This window comes from Acanthisitta chloris, unplaced genomic scaffold (genome assembly GCF_000695815.1).
Source record: "Acanthisitta chloris isolate BGI_N310 unplaced genomic scaffold, ASM69581v1 scaffold8373, whole genome shotgun sequence".
In the NCBI taxonomy this organism is placed as follows: Eukaryota; Metazoa; Chordata; class Aves; order Passeriformes; family Acanthisittidae; genus Acanthisitta; species Acanthisitta chloris.
Window position 1 is genome coordinate 348 of NW_008666516.1, and position 18,375 is coordinate 18,722.

At 42.6% G+C, this 18,375-nt stretch overlaps 2 protein-coding genes across 2 annotated transcripts; one reads left to right on the forward strand and one right to left on the reverse strand.

Moving 5' to 3' along the window:
• Positions 1-566: 566 nt before the first annotated feature.
• STKLD1 (serine/threonine kinase-like domain containing 1) lies at positions 567-13,260 on the forward strand (the record flags this gene model as incomplete). The annotated part of the gene is made up of 18 exons (XM_009072152.1): positions 567-662; positions 1,141-1,185; positions 2,527-2,601; positions 3,221-3,325; positions 3,514-3,584; positions 4,222-4,337; positions 4,786-4,898; positions 5,000-5,160; positions 5,604-5,734; positions 6,337-6,420; positions 7,608-7,724; positions 8,284-8,418; positions 9,298-9,426; positions 10,291-10,428; positions 11,130-11,258; positions 11,869-12,006; positions 12,315-12,394; positions 13,213-13,260. Coding segments are annotated over 18 exons (1,911 nt in total), but the record flags the coding sequence as incomplete, so codon positions are not given.
• Positions 13,261-13,820: 560 nt separating this feature from the next.
• REXO4 (REX4, RNA exonuclease 4 homolog (S. cerevisiae)) lies at positions 13,821-17,773 on the reverse strand (the record flags this gene model as incomplete). The annotated part of the gene is made up of 8 exons (XM_009072153.1): positions 13,821-13,922; positions 14,360-14,434; positions 15,086-15,160; positions 15,676-15,764; positions 16,232-16,425; positions 16,616-16,771; positions 17,055-17,116; positions 17,465-17,773. Coding segments are annotated over 8 exons (1,062 nt in total), but the record flags the coding sequence as incomplete, so codon positions are not given.
• Between the last annotated feature and the right edge of the window lie 602 nt (positions 17,774-18,375).

Genomic DNA, 18,375 nt, shown 5'->3' on the forward strand with positions numbered 1-18,375 from the left:
TGTAGGTGGGGTGTGTGGATGTGGGGAATGGTCTGTGGCTAAGGGAAAGGGTGTGGGTATAGGTACCCCTAGGGGTAGTACATAACCATAGGTGTAAGGGGCTCTGGGGAGTGTAAGTGGGGTGTGTGGATGTGGGGAAAGGTCTGTGGCTAGGGGAAGGGGGGGGGAGTACAGGGACCCCTGGAGGCAGGGCATAACTATGGGTGTAAGGGGCTTTGGGGGGGGTAAGTGGTACTGAGGGGGTGTATGGGGGGTATGTGGCACTGGAGAGCAGGTGTGAGTACAGGACTGTGGGTGTAAGGGGATTTGGGAGGTGTAGGTGGGGTGAGGGTATGGGGAAGGGTCTATGGCCAGGGAATGGGGTATAGGTACAGGTACCCCTGGGGGCACTACATCACCATGGATGTAAAGGGTCCTGGGGGGTGCTGAGGGTGTGGGGAGGGGTCTATGGCCAGGAGAAGGGGTGTGGGTAAAGCTACCCCTGGGGACAGTACACAACCATACGTGTAAGGGACCCTGGGGGCACAGCTGAGCGGGTGCATTAGGATCTCTCCTCTGCCTGGCAGGTGCTGGAGCAGCTCCCTCCTGGGGCACTGGGCACTGCGCTGGTAGCCAAACTGAAAACAGACAAGGGTGCCCAGAAGAAATACCTAATAAAACAGGTGAGAAGGCTGTTGCTAGGAAAACAAGAGTCCATGGCATGTTTGTCATGTCTATGGGTGCTTCTGGTAGTAACAAGAGACACATTTTAGGCAGCTCAGCCACTGGGTGAGAGTAGCTTACACCTTCCTGTGCTGCTTTTTTGGAGAATGGAAGGTTCAGATCAGTTTACTGGAATGTTGAGGCTTAAAGCAGGGAAAGGGCAGCAGCCAATTTAGGTCCATTCAGTGTGTTCTCAGCTCATTGCTGCCTTGGCAGTGCAGGGGAAGCAGTGGGCTAACTGTCACACACTCATTTAAAACTCTGGTTTACCCGTCTCCTAGCAACACTGCTCCAAACATGAGAGATTTGAGCTATCACTGAAAATCTATGTCACTTCACACAGAATTTGCAGTTCCAGTCATCTCGACAAACTTGTTGTGGCTTAGTGTTCCCCTGTGTCTATGTGACAGTCTCATCTTTGTCTTCTGTTTGGTGCAGGTTGAATGCATTGAACAAAACCAAGCAGATGAAGCCTTGAAGGAGGTATTGGTGCAGTTTTTTGTTCCTACTTCACTTACAAAGACCAAAGTCTTAACAGAACCAAGTCTTTTATCTGCAAGGATTAGCTAAGTAAATGATAAGTAAATCGGGTCAGACTATTTGTGGGGTGTTCTCTGTGCCCTCTGAGCTCAGGGCAGGAGTTTGTGTTAACTGTTGTTGTATTTGGATATGTAGACAGCTCTTTTCAGAGGATGGTCCTTTCTCAGAGCTTGTGTTCATTTTGTGCTGAGAACAGAGAGCAAAACTCATCCTTTTGGCCTTTAAACTGAAGGAGAACCTTGATCTGTTTATAGTTTTTCATTAATTTCTAGATAACACTTTTCATGATATGTTAATTTCTCAGGGTTGGACTTTTTAAATGTGGATTATTTGACTTATTTTCTTCCTTTGTTGTACTTGTTTGGGGTTTTTTTTGTGCAAACTTGATGCAATGCCTCGAGTAAGAAGCAACATCAGAAATACTCTTAAAATACCAAAAATTGTTTCATCAAAATATGTGAACTAGCACACTGGGATTAGTCTCCCAGTGTCCAGTGTGGTATCTAGAGCTGGAAAGGGATCTGTGCAGATGCTTCATCCTGCTTGGAGAGGTGACCTCTTCCTGTACCGAAACTGGTGTTACTGACAAAACTGGATCCAATTTTTCTGCTGATGTCTATTGCAGTAACTATTGAGACACAAATCTATGGAAATAAATGCAGCTGTGGCAGCTGGGAATGTGACTCTTAGTTTTTCTGTTGTGTCTGCACAGCCACAAACACAACTGTAGGAGAGTGACTTGAATTCTTTGTGCCTTCTACAAAATCAGCAATTTTGCTGAAGTAATTTGGAACTGTTAGAGCCCCACACGGAAACCAATCTCAAGGAGATAAACATCTCTCTAGTGTCGTCATATTCTCTGAGGTTCAGGCTTGCATGAGGGTTACAGGAAACAATGGCTAGGCTAGAAAAATCATCCTGACTGCAAATCTAAGATGTGTTTTCAGGTTTGGATGTTAGGAACTGAAGAGAGGAGGTGCTTACATATCATCTCCCTCTGGATCAATTTGTGTCCTCCAGTCTCACAAGGCTCTTGCAGCATTGAGTAAAGTCTTGGGGAAATAGTTTCCTTAACTCAACACTTGTGAATGAAATTACATAACAAAGCCTTGGGGAAATATTTTCCTTAACTCAATACTTGTGAATGAAATTACATAACAAAGCTGGAAGAGTTTGGCCAGAAATGTGACCTGAACAAGGCAGGAACTGATTTAGGGTATTATTTAAGGTCCTGTTAAAGGGAAGGACTGTGGACTCTCTGTTGTTTTTTTTCCTTCTGTACAGGCAATGGATTTGCTAAAACTTTGTCATTCAAACATCTGTGCTTACAAGGAATTTTTTGTGACTTGGGATAATGAGGTGAGAATGGAATAGCAATGGTTAAACTGGAATACATGGGTTATGTTGTAGGCACATGAGCATGTTTACAGGTTTCAATTTGGGGTCACTGGTGGGAGATGCTTCAAAAAAAAGGTTACTTGATTTGAAACCAACCTGATTTTTAACTCCTGAAGAAACACACTGAAAAGCTGTTGAAGATCTGTGGGTTGGAGTCCATCCCATGGGACTATTCCCCACTGACTCAGATTCTGATGTCAGTGTGCACTGCTGATCTCCTGCATGAAAACCATTTTGTAGGAGAACATAAGAAGCTGAAAGCTCTGATTTATTTACTTCCAGATTTTATTCAGTGCTTAGGCAAAGTCTGCATTGATTTTTATGGATGTGTAATTGATCTGAATTGTCCCAAATGGCTTCAGATAAATGGCTGATAATGGTGGGTTGTTTTGTTTGTTTTGAAACAACAAACATGCTGTGTTTTTAATGCAAGAAATTAAATATTGTGTCCTCTGTGAGAGGTTTATCATCTCAGAACACTTTCCAAACTGGTGTGATGTTCACCAGTACCAAAAGTGCTTCGTTTTGTCTTTCTTACCTGCAAACAATTAGGCAATTTTGCTGTGATGCTTTATTACAGATATCATCTCTGTTCCTCTGTCTGGTAATGCATCATTCAGGCCAAGGAGATCTTTCAGCTCTAATCAAGGAGAAAAGGCAGAAGTCAGAAAAGATCACAGACATGGTAAAAAGTACAGAGGAGGCACCTGGTAGAACTGACAGTGTTGGTTTTATAGTCCTTCCTCTGTGTTCCTCCTTAAAGTCCTTTCTGAAACCTTCAAAGCACAGGAGGGTGGTTTTGGAAACTCTTCCAAAAGATATTGGAAATTTCTTCTGTTTGTGTTACACTTTCATGTCTGTTCTCCTCAACAGGTGGTTCAGAAGTTCCTGGGACAGATGGTGGATGCTTTGTTTTATATACACAGCCTAAATATTTTCCACAGGTGAGCAGAAATCGTCTTCTCCTTGTCTGACAGGTTATTGTTTGCTGTGGCTGTTGGTTCAGCACAGTGCTCGGAGGCAGGAATTTTACTGTTCCAAAGGAGGAGGAGGGGGTAGAAATTCCAGGCTTTAGATTAGTTTTCTGTGACTTTTGAAGTCATCAATTTCTTGGGTTTTGTCTGGGATTACCCACTGAATGATGTGTTATCTCTTGCTATTTTGAACATGCTCAAAATTGCCCATGTCTGTTAATGCTCACATTTTGGTGGCTGTGATGGACAAAGACACTTTGTGTATCCAAGGGACAACCATTGCATTCCACGTTCAGATCAATTTGTGTCACAATCCCAAGTTTTAAAGCATTTCACAGTAAAAGAAGAATATAATTGTATTTCAGTTGATTATCATTTGTGTATTAAAAAACCCCAATAAAACACAGACAAAAAACCCCCATAGATAAAAACCCTTCAAATCACCCTCCTCCCCCCTCAAAAAACCTCAAACAACCACCAGCCAACCAAAAAGAAAACCCACAAAAAAACAACCCAATCCTTCTTGAGGGTTAAATATTTTGGGAATCTGTAGTTCTGTATCATTAGACTCTAATTTCACAGCCTGACAGAAATACTTGTGTTGCAGAAATCTCAAGCCATCAAACATTCTTGTGACTGGGGAAGCATCCTTCATGCTTAGTGACTTCAGTACAGGAACACTCATGGCAGATGAGATGAAATGGAAAATAAGAGTGGAAGAAAGTAGATATTTGTTTTACTTATCCTTTTTTTTGGTTGTTTTTCAAACTGTATTGTTAAAAGATTCAGCTGTGATGGAGATTTTTTTTAGTCCTCGGAGAAAAATGAGTCAAAGAGGAGGAAAAAATTACCTTCCCCTTTCTCTGTACTAGACTGTTTGTCTTCTAAAGGATGAATAGGAGATTCACAGGCAGTTGCCTGTTCACAAGGGAAAACTGTAGATGTGCCTGTGAGACTCAGGATTCTGCACTCAATGCAGTTAGAATCCTTTTTAGCTTTATACATGCCCCTAGAAATTTGTTTGTTATACTGTTCCTTAGTGTTTTGTGCCATATCACCAGTAAAAAATGGCTAATCTCTGCAGAATATCTCTATTTTTAGGCATGAACCAACTGCAGTTTATGCACGTGGAAGTGTCAGCAACATCACCATAGGATTCTTCTTTCTACAGGCAGCAAGTCTTGGATGGCTCCAGAAGCACTTGGATTTTCCTTTACTGACAAGTCTGACATTTGGTCCCTGGGCTGTGTTCTGCTGGAGATGATGAGCTGCTTGGTTCTCAGTGTAGGTCACAATGTTTCATTAGAGAGTTAAAATGTCATGGCCCCACCAGGATGTCAGTAAATGTGTCTGTGAAAGCTGTCCTGGCACTGTGCTCTTTGCAGGCAGAAGAGATAACTTTGTTACTGCAGAACATCAGAAGGGACAGCACTCCCCTTGAGGGAGTCCTGACACTGCTGGGAGATGGAGAGAGCAACTCTCTGCCTTTGATTCCAGTTCTGTTCATGATGCTACAGATTCAGCCCAGCATGAGACCCACAGCAAAGTGAGTTCTGGCTGCTTTCCCTTGCTTGGTTTGTCCTAAACATCTCCTACCTGCTCAGGTTTGGAGTGTTAGCTACTGTTGGAAAGGGGTTGAGTCAAAATTGCTCATCAACAAGTTGAGGAAATCAAGAAGACTTGGTGTTCACTCAGAAATGTTCACTGCTATGCATAGGTGTCTCCTTACATCGCAAATGCATCTTACACACAAGTGTAGAAGCTATTAAGTTGCAGGGTAAACTCTTTCATGAGCTGTTTTGAAGTAAATTGTTTAAGTTCTGTCAAAAATAATGCATATCATAATCAATAATCTTCAAGGAAATAGTACTAGTGTTTTTAGATCAAAAGGAAGCAAAGCCGGTAGATTTTTTTCTGCTTTTTTTTTTTTTTTTTTTTGATAACTTACCAATTCTAACTTGCTACTGCTTCTGTCTCTTGAAATTCCAGGGATCTGGCTGATGTTCCATTCATTAGGGAATGCCTGACTTTTGTTGGTGCCTCTTCAGTAAACCTGAAGAAGTCTTTGCCTCCCCAAATAACAGATGATCTCCTTGAGGGAGGAATTGAGCAAGTTCTAGGTCAGTAGGAGATTAAGATTGGTGTAATGGTGGTTTTCATTGGAAATAAGTCTAGACGTTTGCCAGTCAGGATGTGTGGTCTGCTGGAAAATGAGTTATTGGACATTCATTTCACCTGAACTGAACTGGGATGCTGTTTGAGGCAAGGATCATCACTACAGAGCTGTTTCCATAACCCCCAAGCCACACCTACTGCTCAAGGGAAATGGAGTCAGAGGTGATTCCTTAGAAAACTGGGGAATTCCACTCATTGTGTCTGCATTGTAACATGTTTGCTAATTCATGCAACAATTATACTCCATTATTTTCCTTCTAAGTAAAGAAAGATATTATCTTAATCTGAAAAGACTCTTGGAATAATCCATTTAAAGCTCCTATTTACCATTCCATCAAGTCCCCAAAATACATAATGCCAAATATATTGTGAATCATAATGTTTTGTGATAGGGAAATGTTTCAGTTAGGGGAAAATTTTTCCTCTTTCCAACAATCACAGTTTTCATCCATCTGAATTCACATTTCATACAAAACAGAGGCAATTTGGAGTGGGTTTTGGGGAGAGTTTTATCAAAGGGTTACAAGTATTCTGTTGGTGTGTGCAGATTTCATGCAGGCTGCCTGGGATGTTGAACAAGTGCAAGCTAAAGCCATTCAGCACCTTGCCAGCTTTGTGAGGGACAAAAGTGGTAAGTTTTGTGACTCTATTTGTTCTGCTCCTTCCTTACATTTTGAGATAATAGGAAGAGGAAAAACTTTCTCATGACAATAAATGAGAGTGAAATTTCTCTCTTCCCGTTTCTCCTTTTTAGAACACACTAGAACAGGTCACTAGCTCATAAGATTGTGTTGGAACTTGTTTTATACATACTTTTATTGACAGCAGAGGGTTTTACTGGGTAAGAAAAATGGGCAGTAGAAAAAAAACCACAACAGTGATATTTCATTTGGCATATGAGGTGAATTGACAAACTGACATTCGAGGAAGGTGATTTGTACAAGTCCTGGGGGTAATTCCTGGGGCTGCAAGACTGGCAGAGTGAAGGGAAGCTACACATGGCTAATTTCTGGGTGTGCAGTGAAGCTGTGAGAGTGAAGATTGGATGTTTTCTCCCAGCAGCTGCACATCTTTCAGATGAAGCTTTCAGACCAAGATTAGTATTTTCAAAGCACTGTGTTAACTCAGTTATCAAGTGCACTGTCATTTCACAGTGCCAGCATTTTAATGCTCCTGATGTTGAAGCACAGAGGTGTTCCTAGCTGTAACTGATAGAGAAAATGGTTAATTTAGTTTTTTTCCTTTGAGTTACCTCTATCTTCAACTCTGCTGCTGAAGAAATGTAACACAATGGGCTTTGGTTGTAAATAGCAGGATGAATGGATCTTTGGGATTCTCTTACAGTCCTGGTGGCAGCAATACAAGGCTGTGCCTTCATCTGACTTATCTGGCCCTTCTTGCACCATGGCTCACCATGACTGATGCCCTCAGCTTTGAAGGTGCTCAAAATGGACCTGTCAAACCCATCCAGTTTTTCCTCAGCATTTTATCATACACTGAATAGCTATTGTATTGGCTATTCCAAAAGCTCCAGATCTTCCTAGAACTACAAGTCCTGGTGAAATACCTTTCTCTGCAGATTCTGAGCATGGTTTGGAGCTCATGCACAGTGTTGTACCCCAGAACTTGCTACCTGACCAGGGAAAGTGCCAGTGTGACCTGATGAGGAACATCCTGGCCTTGCATAGCCTTCAGCTGTCTATAATAAGAGACATTTCCCACAGAGATTAGAAAATTCACTCTGCATTGTTCCATCTCTACTTGCATTCTGTTCTTTCACTCAAGAATCTTGTCTCAAATAATTTCTTTTCCCCTCAGCCTTCCCCTACCTGCGAAAATTCACAGAAGTGATCACTTTTGCCATGAAGACTCACATAGATTCTCTCACGTTGCAAGTAGATGGCTGCACTTTATTGCTTGAAATTCTTAGTCAAGGTACAGGTATAAGATTTCCTCTTCCTTCTGTGGGTCATACAGCCTCGTTCTTGTAAAGATTAATGCAGCAGATAAGGTTTGAAATGGGTTCAATAATGATTTTTAGGGGATAAATTTGAAGTAAGAGAGGATTTTAACTGCCTTTCTGGATTCTCATGGGCTTTCTTCAGGACTGGCATAGATGAATTCTGTTTGAATTTTAAATACAAGTACTGATCTTAGGCTACCAAGGTTGTTTTCATGTAGAGTGTTACTAGAGTGCATAAATAAGAGACTCTTAGTGTTTTTGTATTTGAATTTCAAACCATGAAAGTGTTTTTTGGTGCCTTGTGTGTGGTCCCTGCTGGCAATTCCATGGCAATTTACCCCAATAACACCTGATAATGATGTAAGCTGAAGATACTAAGCATGGTGTTTCAGAAAATGAAAGTTTAAAGCAACTTTTGGCTGTGTTCTGTGAGGAAATGCTGTTAATTCAATGTTTTGCTATGCTGGCAGTGCTCAGACTTCAGTCAAAGCCTCTGAAATCTTTGTTCTGTTCAAATGTTTCTGGTGACAGCTCTGGAACAGGACGTGGTGATGGCCCTGGATGAGAGTGTGACCAGCTGCCTGTTAGACACAGTGAGAAAACACTCTGAAAAGGAAGAGCTGCTTTCATTGCTCTGCACACTATTGATGATGATTTCAGCTAGTGGTGGGTCACCTTGTTCAGTTTGGGGAATATTTGCATGTTCTTACTCATCTAAACAAATTCAAGGTACCACACAGAACTCCTGACTTCACTGAGGTGTGGATGTCTGTGGGTGTTAGTTTAATTGTGATAACATTGGTGAGGCTGACTAAATAGTAGATAACACTCCTGAAAGTATGAGATACACTGCTGAGGCCTGAAGGACCTGCAGATTTGTATCTCTTAGAGTTGTCCTGTATTTCATCTTGTTTTGGAAACAAGGACAAACTGTGCAAATAGTAGTGCTTGAGAAAATGAGGGCATAGAGCCTGGATTCTATTTTTGACTGTGCCATGAATTGAAACCATTCTACCTAATTTCTGCACTTTGGGTTTTTTTTCCCTCCTGAAATTGTAATTGCTGAGTGTTTGCAGTGTTTTTCACTTGTTCTCAGTGTCAGTTCACAGCCATCAGGAGATTGATTTTATAAGTGGTTACAGAAGGATTTGAAATGACATAGAGTCAATTCTAAGACCAAACTACTTGTATACATTGTTGACTAGTTCTGTAGCTGAGTTAGTTGGAATCGTTAAATTGCAAACACGTGAAAAATAGTCATTTATACCTTCAGCTCCTTTTCTGCTCTGTGGATTTGAAGCCTGTAAGGAAGAAGGGTGGCCAAACATCCATTTGAAAGGATCATGTGTGCTAAACCCTGTGCTTAAGTGCCTCTTGTTAAAGAATTCGGTCTGTTCTTTTGCTTTCTTTTGTCCTGCTGATGGTCTCATGTTACCGGTTTGGCATCACAGTTCAAACACGGTTAGGGTTGCCTCTTTCCAAGACAGTGAGTGGGACAAAACTACCAGATTCTATAGAATCTTTTTTTTTTCTGTGTTTTTTCAGAGGTAGCTGCAGAGAATCTAAAGAAAGTTGGAATAATTCCAGAGCTTCTGTCAATTCTAAGAAGTTTTCTTCATAATGACAAGATCTGCCTCTCTTGCTGTGGAGTTCTCTGGAGCTTGGCTGTGAGTGGTGAGTAGAACACAGCAAGTATTGTGCCTGCACTCCCGTGACTGAAAAATACAGCAGGTATTGTGCCTGATTGAGTTCAGACATTCCTTTGCTGGGCTTGGATTTTTCTGCTTTCTCTCATTCTTGTCCCCTGCCCATGGAATGAGATGATCTTTAAGGTCCCATCCAACCCAAAGCAATGATTCTGAGTCTGGGAAGATCTCTCCACAGCACTACTAGAATAACTTTGATCCAGAATTAAATTAGAGAACAATAAAAACTAATGCAGACTTTTTAGCAGCCTTTTTTGTGTCAAAGTCAAGTTTGTCCTGGTCAGGCCAAGAGGTCATGAACAGACTGTCAGAAATGGAAGGGTTTCTGGCTTGTCACTCAGGTGGTTTTGCTCTGCCCTTAGCAGAGGGAGGGCAGTGCAAACAGCATATCAGATTAGGTATCAGAATAATAATTGCAAGTAGTAGCATCTTATTTCTTTTCATCACACTTCTCTTGGCAGCACTGGGCTAAGTCTTGAGTTGGACATCTCCTAGAGACTTGGTTTCTGTGACCAGCTAAGCATCCATCCTGCAGAGCAGTCTGTCAAAGCAGTGGTTGTCTTTGGAGTTTTCTTGCTGTGCATGATTTAAATGGCAAAGAAAATTAGTTCCTGGAGTAGTTCAGCTTGCTCCAATAAACAGGACTATGAGTCCTGTAATATTTGGTTTGGTTTTGTACCTTTTAGATTCCTTCCCTCTGCTCTCCAGACTGAAATAATGCGACATTTCTCCACTGCCATTACCCATTAAGGCTTTACTGATGTAATTTGACATAAAATGCTGTGATTACTTGATTAAATAATTCTGCTTGATGTGTTTCCTTTTCATTAAGGTGACTCAGAGAATAATGCAGACCAAGCACTGCTGGGAAGTGCTGTCCCTGTCACCTCTGCAGTCCTTCAGGAACACCTCCAGAACGGAGCAGTTACAGAGTCTGCCTGCTCAGCTCTGTGGGCACTGTCACTCCAAGGTGTGTTTTCCCAGTCTCCTTGTCCCTTGGGCATGGAAAAGGCTTGTGTGTCTGTCAATGATGATCCCTGAAATCCAGGCTGCTTGGCCAGAGCAGGCTCTGCAGATGGCAGCAGAGGGAGGAATTTGCCTCTTCTCTTAACCAACTCTCCCCTGCACTCACTCTCTGACTCCCTAATGAAGCGATTTTTTGATGAGCTGTAGAAATTAAATCAGCAGATAGTGCTGATGGTGACCGCACTGATGTGCAGCCACACCAACCCACGCTGTGCAGAGCCTCTGGCTTCTCTCTTCAGCCCAAGAATCCCAGTTGTGCTACTTTTCTGAACACAGCATTAGTGTTGTGCAGCAGGGGCTGGGAGGTTGGTTTTATGCCATTTGCTCTGTTAATTGGGAGCAATATTTCAGATTAATAAAGAAAACCTATCTCTGGTTATAATTTGCACTAAGGGACACATCCTTGCAGTACTAATCTCTCTTATTTTTTCCTCATGCAAGAATGTTGTCATATTTACTTACTCTCTGCCCTTGTGCCATCATTCCACTGGGAACAGCTGAGCAAAATACCCTCAGCAATCTCATTTCTAGTCCCCACCAGCAGAATGGGTGAAGTATTCAGGACTCTTCATGCTTTTGGCTTGGAGAATATCAAAGTTTTGGGCTTTTGTGTATGTTTTGTTGGGGTTTTTTTTCCCCTTACAGGTTGTTTCACTGACACTGACTATGAGCCCACAACAACACTCCTGCTGGATGCACTCAGGATGAACCCAGAAAGGGCAGTGCTGGTGAAGAATGGCTGCCTGGCCTTAGCCAGTCTTCTGAGGCTGTCTGGTAACATCCAGCAACTCTTTCTAAACTGCAAATCAGTTCAGAGTGGATGTTTCTGTATAGATCAAGATTCATAGTGGGACTGGGACTGACCTGTGCTCTCCCAAGTTCATCTTTTCTTGCAGGACTGGAAGGGGAAATGATGAAACTGGAAGTGTAAATTTTTTCCCTGTGAACCAGAGAGGTTGTGGCAGCCTCATCCCAGGAAGTGTTCCAGGCCAGGTTGGATGGGGCTTGGAACAACCTGGTCTAGTGGAAGGTGTCCCTGCCCATGGCATGTTAGATCAGCACAATCTGATCTATCAGTAACCTGAGAGAGCTTTGGGAGTTATTTGATGAAGTTGTTTCTGCTGCATAAAAGGGCAGAGCTCAATCAATGTGAAAACAATAGACACCAAAATCACTTCTGCCATGCATGACAGAGTTATGCATATATGTTCTTACATATACTTGTTGCCCAGATATGCTTGAGAATAGTTGTTAGGAAGACAGAAAATAATGGGCACAACTTCCTGAAATTTATGGCACCTGTGCTAACTGGTGAGGGGATTGGGAAGCAGCTAATGCAGTGTGTAGCCACCAGTGAGCCCAGCAGTGTTTGTCTCTCTTTCAGAACTAGCAGCTTTGGCATTCATAGTGGATGCAAAGGGCAGTGGAATAACCCTGATCAAAGCTGCTTACCACATTCACTTTGATGATGCAGGAGTGGTGGAAGCTCTGTGTCTGCTGATGAATGAGATGGCTCAGTATGGTGAGATGGCTAGTGCTGCTATTTGTTGTGTCTCCTCCTCTCACCCAACCCCAAAAGATAGTAAACCCCTAATAGCAGCTGCTCAGGTTCCTGTTAGTTGCTGTCAGGAAAGACTTAACTATGTGTCTGAGACAGGAGGATGAATTGGAATTGAGAATTCATCCCACTTGTTCCAAATAATTACCACTGATGGAAAACATTGTAACCTCATTTTTTTTTGCCTTTTCCCTGTGTAGATCCATCCTCTCCCTAAGCTCCAGTGGCAGTTGTGCTATAACCATGAATTATCCTGTTCATTGACATTGCAGATGAGGTTGTGCTGGATATGCTGTCCCAGAAAATGGAAGAACTGCTGTCTGAAATAAAGCTCCAGTTTTCATCTAACAAGGTATGGAGAAGTCACTGTGATAACAGAGTGGATGCTTAGTGTATTATTTCTGGTGATGGACTGGATCATTTTCAAATGGTTACAGTGCAGAAATTCAGGGAATGAGCTGTATGTGGGGTGAAGAGTGAGCAAGAATAGTTCTAACTACTCAGAGTAAGTTGTTGAAAGGGTTTTTTTCTTTGTGCTGTAATTTTAAAAAGCTACGTTCTGGCCTCTTGCAACATCACATTAATTTACTACAGTCTTCAGGCTAAAGTTTACAGGAATAAAGCCTAAATAACATTACAGCCAGTTCTTTTTGGTTTGGAAGTGGCATCCTTAACAAAAAAAACCAAACCCAAACCAACAAAGCCTTTCTGGGAGTTTCTATGAAGATTTAAGTTACATGAAATTTCAGCTAGTAACACCGAAAAAGGGCAAACGTTGAAACAGAACAGCAAAGTTAGTGTCATTAATATTTCCTTTGCCATGGCTTTGCTGTCCATAAATAATGATCACAAGTTTGTTCATCAGAGTGGTTAGTTTCATAACCTTGCTCTTTTTTGTTATGCATCTACATCATTTGTCTCCAAGACAGTTACAAAGTGTTCTCCAGTGTCTCCTGCAGGCATTGCCTGCACCATCTTGCTGAGCACTGCAGGAAAATATACTCCCAGGAGAGAAGAAAGCTCCCTCAGCTCTAAACCCACCTCGTTGTTAGAACAGCAGCCACTTTACAGCCCTGTGTTAGACACAGTGTTTTAATTAATAAATGAATACAAAAATAAGGGAAGCAACAAGGGAATCTTCTGTTTGACATGTCTCACATTTCTCTCCAGGAGATAATAACCCTTGTGGATGCAACACTTCTGAAACTGCAGAAGTAAAAGAAAACCTTTTTTTTTTGTCTAAGAACAAGACTTGAACACTCCTGGATCCTCCAGAAATACTCTATAAGATTTTTCTCACCAGAAAGATGAATATTGGACTATACACAAACAGCTCTATATTCTGTCGGTTAAGGTACCACAACTGTGTTACTAACAGCAGTAATTAAGAATTCACCTTACTCTGCAGACCTTAACATATCTGAAATAAAGACTTGGGAGTTTTGCCAAAGCTATGACAGTTTGTTCCTTCATCTATCATAATTTAATTGGTTTTAACTTGCACAGTGTGTATTTGCCTTTGCAGCAATGTAACTGAGGAATTTCCTCACAAATGCAGGCATCTGTTACCATTAATAGGCATTAGGCACAGGAACCATCCAGAAGGGACACCAGCAGGATTCCTGGATGGCAGCATCCCTGTACCAGCCTAGGAAGTATTATCTTTGGATTGATTTTATGAAGGAGCTGCTGTCAGTTCTGACTTATCTCTAAATTTGTCCTGGAATGTGACATGAAAGCAGCAAATGCTGCAGGTAAAGACAGAGGGGGAGAATCCTTCAGGCTTTACATTTTTTGTTGTTAGCTTTGTTCTTAATAGCAGCTTCCCACTTCTTCTTCTCTAAGGTGTACAGTCTCATAGCTGCTTGTGCATCCTGAACCTGAAAGAGAACAGAACCAACAGGAGCCTTAAGGAGACAGAGCTGACACGATAAGAGCATGACTGTTAGTAATCATAGCATAGAATGGTTTGGGTTGGAAGGGACTGCTGAGGTTCACTAGGCTCTCCCACTGTTTATCCACCCTGCCACAGTGCAGAATGCTGTTTTAGGGTAAGCAGTTGATACTTGATCATGACTTCTTTTCCCTGAAGATCTTAAAATAACAAGAATTAACATTTAACTGCTCGTTTGTGCCAAAGAAGTTTATGGAAATAAGGAAACCTAACAGTGAGCAGGCTCAGATGACAATCTCCCTGCATGCTGCCCAAGCAGAGCTTGCTGGCTTTTGGCTGGAATGAAAGCACAGCATCCTGGATTGAACCCAGATCCTAGAGCTAATGTGGATGTACCCAGAAATGTCCTGAGGAGATACATACCGAGCAGTGCTCTGATGTCTGCACTTGAACATTGAGCAGCCTCTGACAGAGCAGCTTCAGGGATGGCCTTGAACTCTAGAAACAGAAGAGATCATAGAGCCACACTTGAAATACACAGAGACACATAAAATTAGTAAGTGCATTTCTCAAGGAATAGCACATCCAAACTTCCACTGATGAAATATCAAGGGTAATTTGAGCATTATGAGATTTATGTGTGCACTACTGAGAGGATTCTTTGTGTATTACCACAGCCCTAAGGTTTATGTTTGAGGTGCTCAGCTGTGAAAAAGAAAACCTGAGTTGTAGTTACAGAACTTAAAACACCTCCCAGTAATCTGAACCTTTGCTCCTGCAGTCTCAGCAGAAACTTGAAGCCATCTGTTTTTTTATATCCCTATGGAAATGAAACCATTAAGAAGACTGTGTAAGCTTTACTGTAAGTGCAACTCTACCATCTTATTTTGTTGGCCAGGAAAGTGTTAGGAAGCACATGCAAGTGCTAAAAAATGGGAAAGCCACTGGATTTTGTGCACAGGTGTTACTGGTAATGTTAGCATTTCACTCAGTAAGCACTGGACTAAACTGGTATTTCTAAGGGACAAAAAGCAGACATTCATGTTCCAGGTAGGACAGAAGGAACAGGGTCATGTAGAGACAAGCACAGGAGTGAGTCAGCAGCTCCAGAGTCAGTTAACTGAGTGCACCTTCCCATCAGTCTCTTACCTTGACTCTCTCTTTGAAAGGTTTGTATCTCTGTGTGTCCCTTATCTGCTTCCGAGGATGATCCAGAAATAGGACCTAGAAAAAATTACATTCCCAGTCCAAAACATGCTATGGCATGAGATTTTATACAGCTGAATGTACAGCTGCCTGCTGTTTACTTCCATCTGTTAAAAGAGATACTTTAAAACCAGGAAAGGACAAGACCAAGATGATCCAGAAACTCCTGGATTCAGGAACCACAGTTCTACCTAGTATGAGAAACAGGAATGGATCTGGAGGCAACACCTGCAGTGCTGGTACAGCCTGACATCAGCTACCTGTCTGTGGTAATGATGACCAGACTGCTGAGCTCTAGGGGCTGAAACAAAGCATCCACAGAGTCTTTTCATCATTCTGTTTCTTTCCTGTCAGTGCTACTGACAACAGAGCTTGGAAGCTGAAGAACTGTAGTGGGCAAGTGACTAGGGCTGTAATTGGTGCAGCATGAAATGACAAGAAACCGAGGGAACAGTGCTAGAAACAACTTCCAGGTGTGTTCACCTGAATGATGTATTAAAAATGTAATCAATCATAAATGTGCAGCCGTGTACCTTTAGATCATTCTTCAGAGCATGTCCAACTAAAATCCTTCCCTTCAGGATATCAGCAACCTCCTTCTGAACCTTCTTAAAATCTTCACCTGGAAATGCCACACAAGGAAACACTTTCCATGAGCAAACTCCAATTAAAACACTGTATCTTCTCTGTGAAAGCAACTGTATCCTTGGGACGGATTTGTACAGTACACTAAATCCTCTGCTTGTTAGAATCACCATCCCTGGAGGTGTTCAAGAGGCACCTGGATGTGGCACTGTGATGTGATTTAGGGGTTACAGTGGTAGTGCTGGTGGGTGATTGGGCTTGATGATTCTATAAGAACACAGAGAATTCCCCAAAGAGCATAGGATGAATAGGAAGTCTTTTATTATTCCCATACCATAATCCACCAGCTAATAATTTCTTCAAGGGCATTAGTGATCACTCTGTAAAAAGTACTTCTTCCCACATTTTTCCTTAGCATCAAGACTACACTTTGTTTTCCCCAAATCCTCTGTGACACCTATTTCCCCTCCTTAAAGAGCACTTTGGGGGAAAACTCCCTCCTACCTGTTCTGATATTCTCAGGGCGAATGCCACTCACAGCTGTCCTGTAGTCAGTCACCTCCTCTGTAGGCTTCACAAACTTGTCATAAATGCACTTGCCAAACTGGTTCACAATGGACACTCGAGCCACAATGCTGTCCTCCCCCTTGGGACCCACTCCCACCATCTCACAGTCCATGGCCACAGCTCTTGTCACCCTGAAATACAAAGCACAGCTCAGTGACACCTCTGCAGGGAAAAATGTGGAGTTCACAAGGTGCACGTGTTGATTCAAACAGGGAAAAGTCTGTCAGGGAGATGTCAGCTCATCCTCTGCACCTGCAGATCAGTTATAGAAGCTAACCTCAATGCCTTTGCTGCCACCCTTCCCCCTGGAATGCCACTCACCCATCAGAAGCATTTTCTTTAACCAGCACTTGCTCCACAGACCCTTTGGATTGATCTGTTTCCAGTCCCAGGTTTCTTCTGGCAATTTTCGCTGCTTCAGGACCTAGTGCTGCTTCAATATCTTTTGGATCAACATCATCAAACCAGATGTCAGCCCTGGCAAGAACAGATTTAATGACATTTAATGACCTTAAAGCAATCTGGTGTTTAATGTACAAAAAAATACATTTTTATTTTTTACTTCCAGAAATTAGCTCTGTGAAAATTAGTCTGGTGTCATCATCTCTGCAGGTTTCTTGCTGTATCTGAGGAGCAGGACAACATGTGACATATTTTTCCCAAAATTTCAAGTGGAAGAGTGCAGCTGTTTTGAATGTAGCTCTCTGTGCTCCTTATACACTCCTCCCAAAATGAACATTCCCATCCCTGAGGTACTCACTCTTTGGGCTGCTGCTCCACGGGTTCCTCAGCTTTCCTCCTCTTGTGTTTGACATCACTGTTCTCCTTCTCACCATTGTCATGTTTCTTTTTCTCCTTCACACCACTGACATGTTTCTCTTCCTCTTTCACACCACTGACATGTTTCTTTTCCTCCTTCACACCACTGTCATGTTTCTTTTTCTCCTTCACACCATTGACATGTTTCTTTTTCTCCTTCACACCACTGACATGTTTCTCTTCCTCTTTCACACCACTGACATGTTTCTTTTCCTCCTTCACACCACTGTCATGTTTCTTTTTCTCCTTCACACCACACCACTGACACTCTTCCTCTTTCACACCACTGACATGTTTCTTTTCCTCCTTCACACCACTGTCATGTTTCTTTTTCTCCTTCACACCACTGACAAGTTTATTTTTCTCCTTTACACCACTGCCAAGTTTATTTTCCTCTTTGCAGCCTTTTCCATTGCTTTTAGTGCCATTTAAATCCTTATTCACTGCAACCCCCTTGGATTTTAGCTTAGCCAAAGGAGGACTGTCCTTAGCAGAACCATTGTCTGTCTTATTTATGGAGTTGGCCTTTACCACATTCCCATTCCCATTCATTGCTGGAACTTGTGGACTTTTGGCTGCTTTGGGTGGCTGCTTCTTTTTGGTGTCTGTTTGACATGCAGAGAAGGACTTATTGGAGTTATTTGCCTTTTGTTTCAGTATCTAAAATGATAAAAAAACAGGAAAAAAAGGGTGATTTCCCTCTGTTCCTAGCCCCAGTGTCCTCCTGGCATTCTGCCTCAGTGCCAGGTGGGCCTGGATTCTCTAGATGAGGAGAGCTCATAGTATCCTTTCAGTATCTGAAGGGGCTACAGGGGAGCTGGAGAGGGACTCTGTGTTAGGAACTGCAGTGACAGGACAAGGGGTAACGGATACAAATTGAAGGAGGAAAAATTTAGATAAGATATTAGGAAGAAGTTTTTCCCTGTGAGGGTGGTGAGACACTGGCACAGGTTGCCCAGGGAGGCTGTGGCTGCCCGGCAGTGCTCACAGCCAGGTTGGATGAACCCTTGAGCAACCTGCTCTGGTGGGAGATGTCCCTGCCCAGGACAGGGGTTGGGGCTGGATGATTTGTAAACTCCATCCCAACGCCTCAAATTCTACGAGCCTATGATTCTCACTCCCCGCAGCAGGCTGTCCCCAGTCCCACAGTGCATCACCTAACGAGAGAGACACGCTAATAGCTCATTACACGCGGAGCCGCACTCAGCCCCCACCAGCACGGCGACACCATCCCCCTCACTCCCCCTCGCATCCCCCTCACC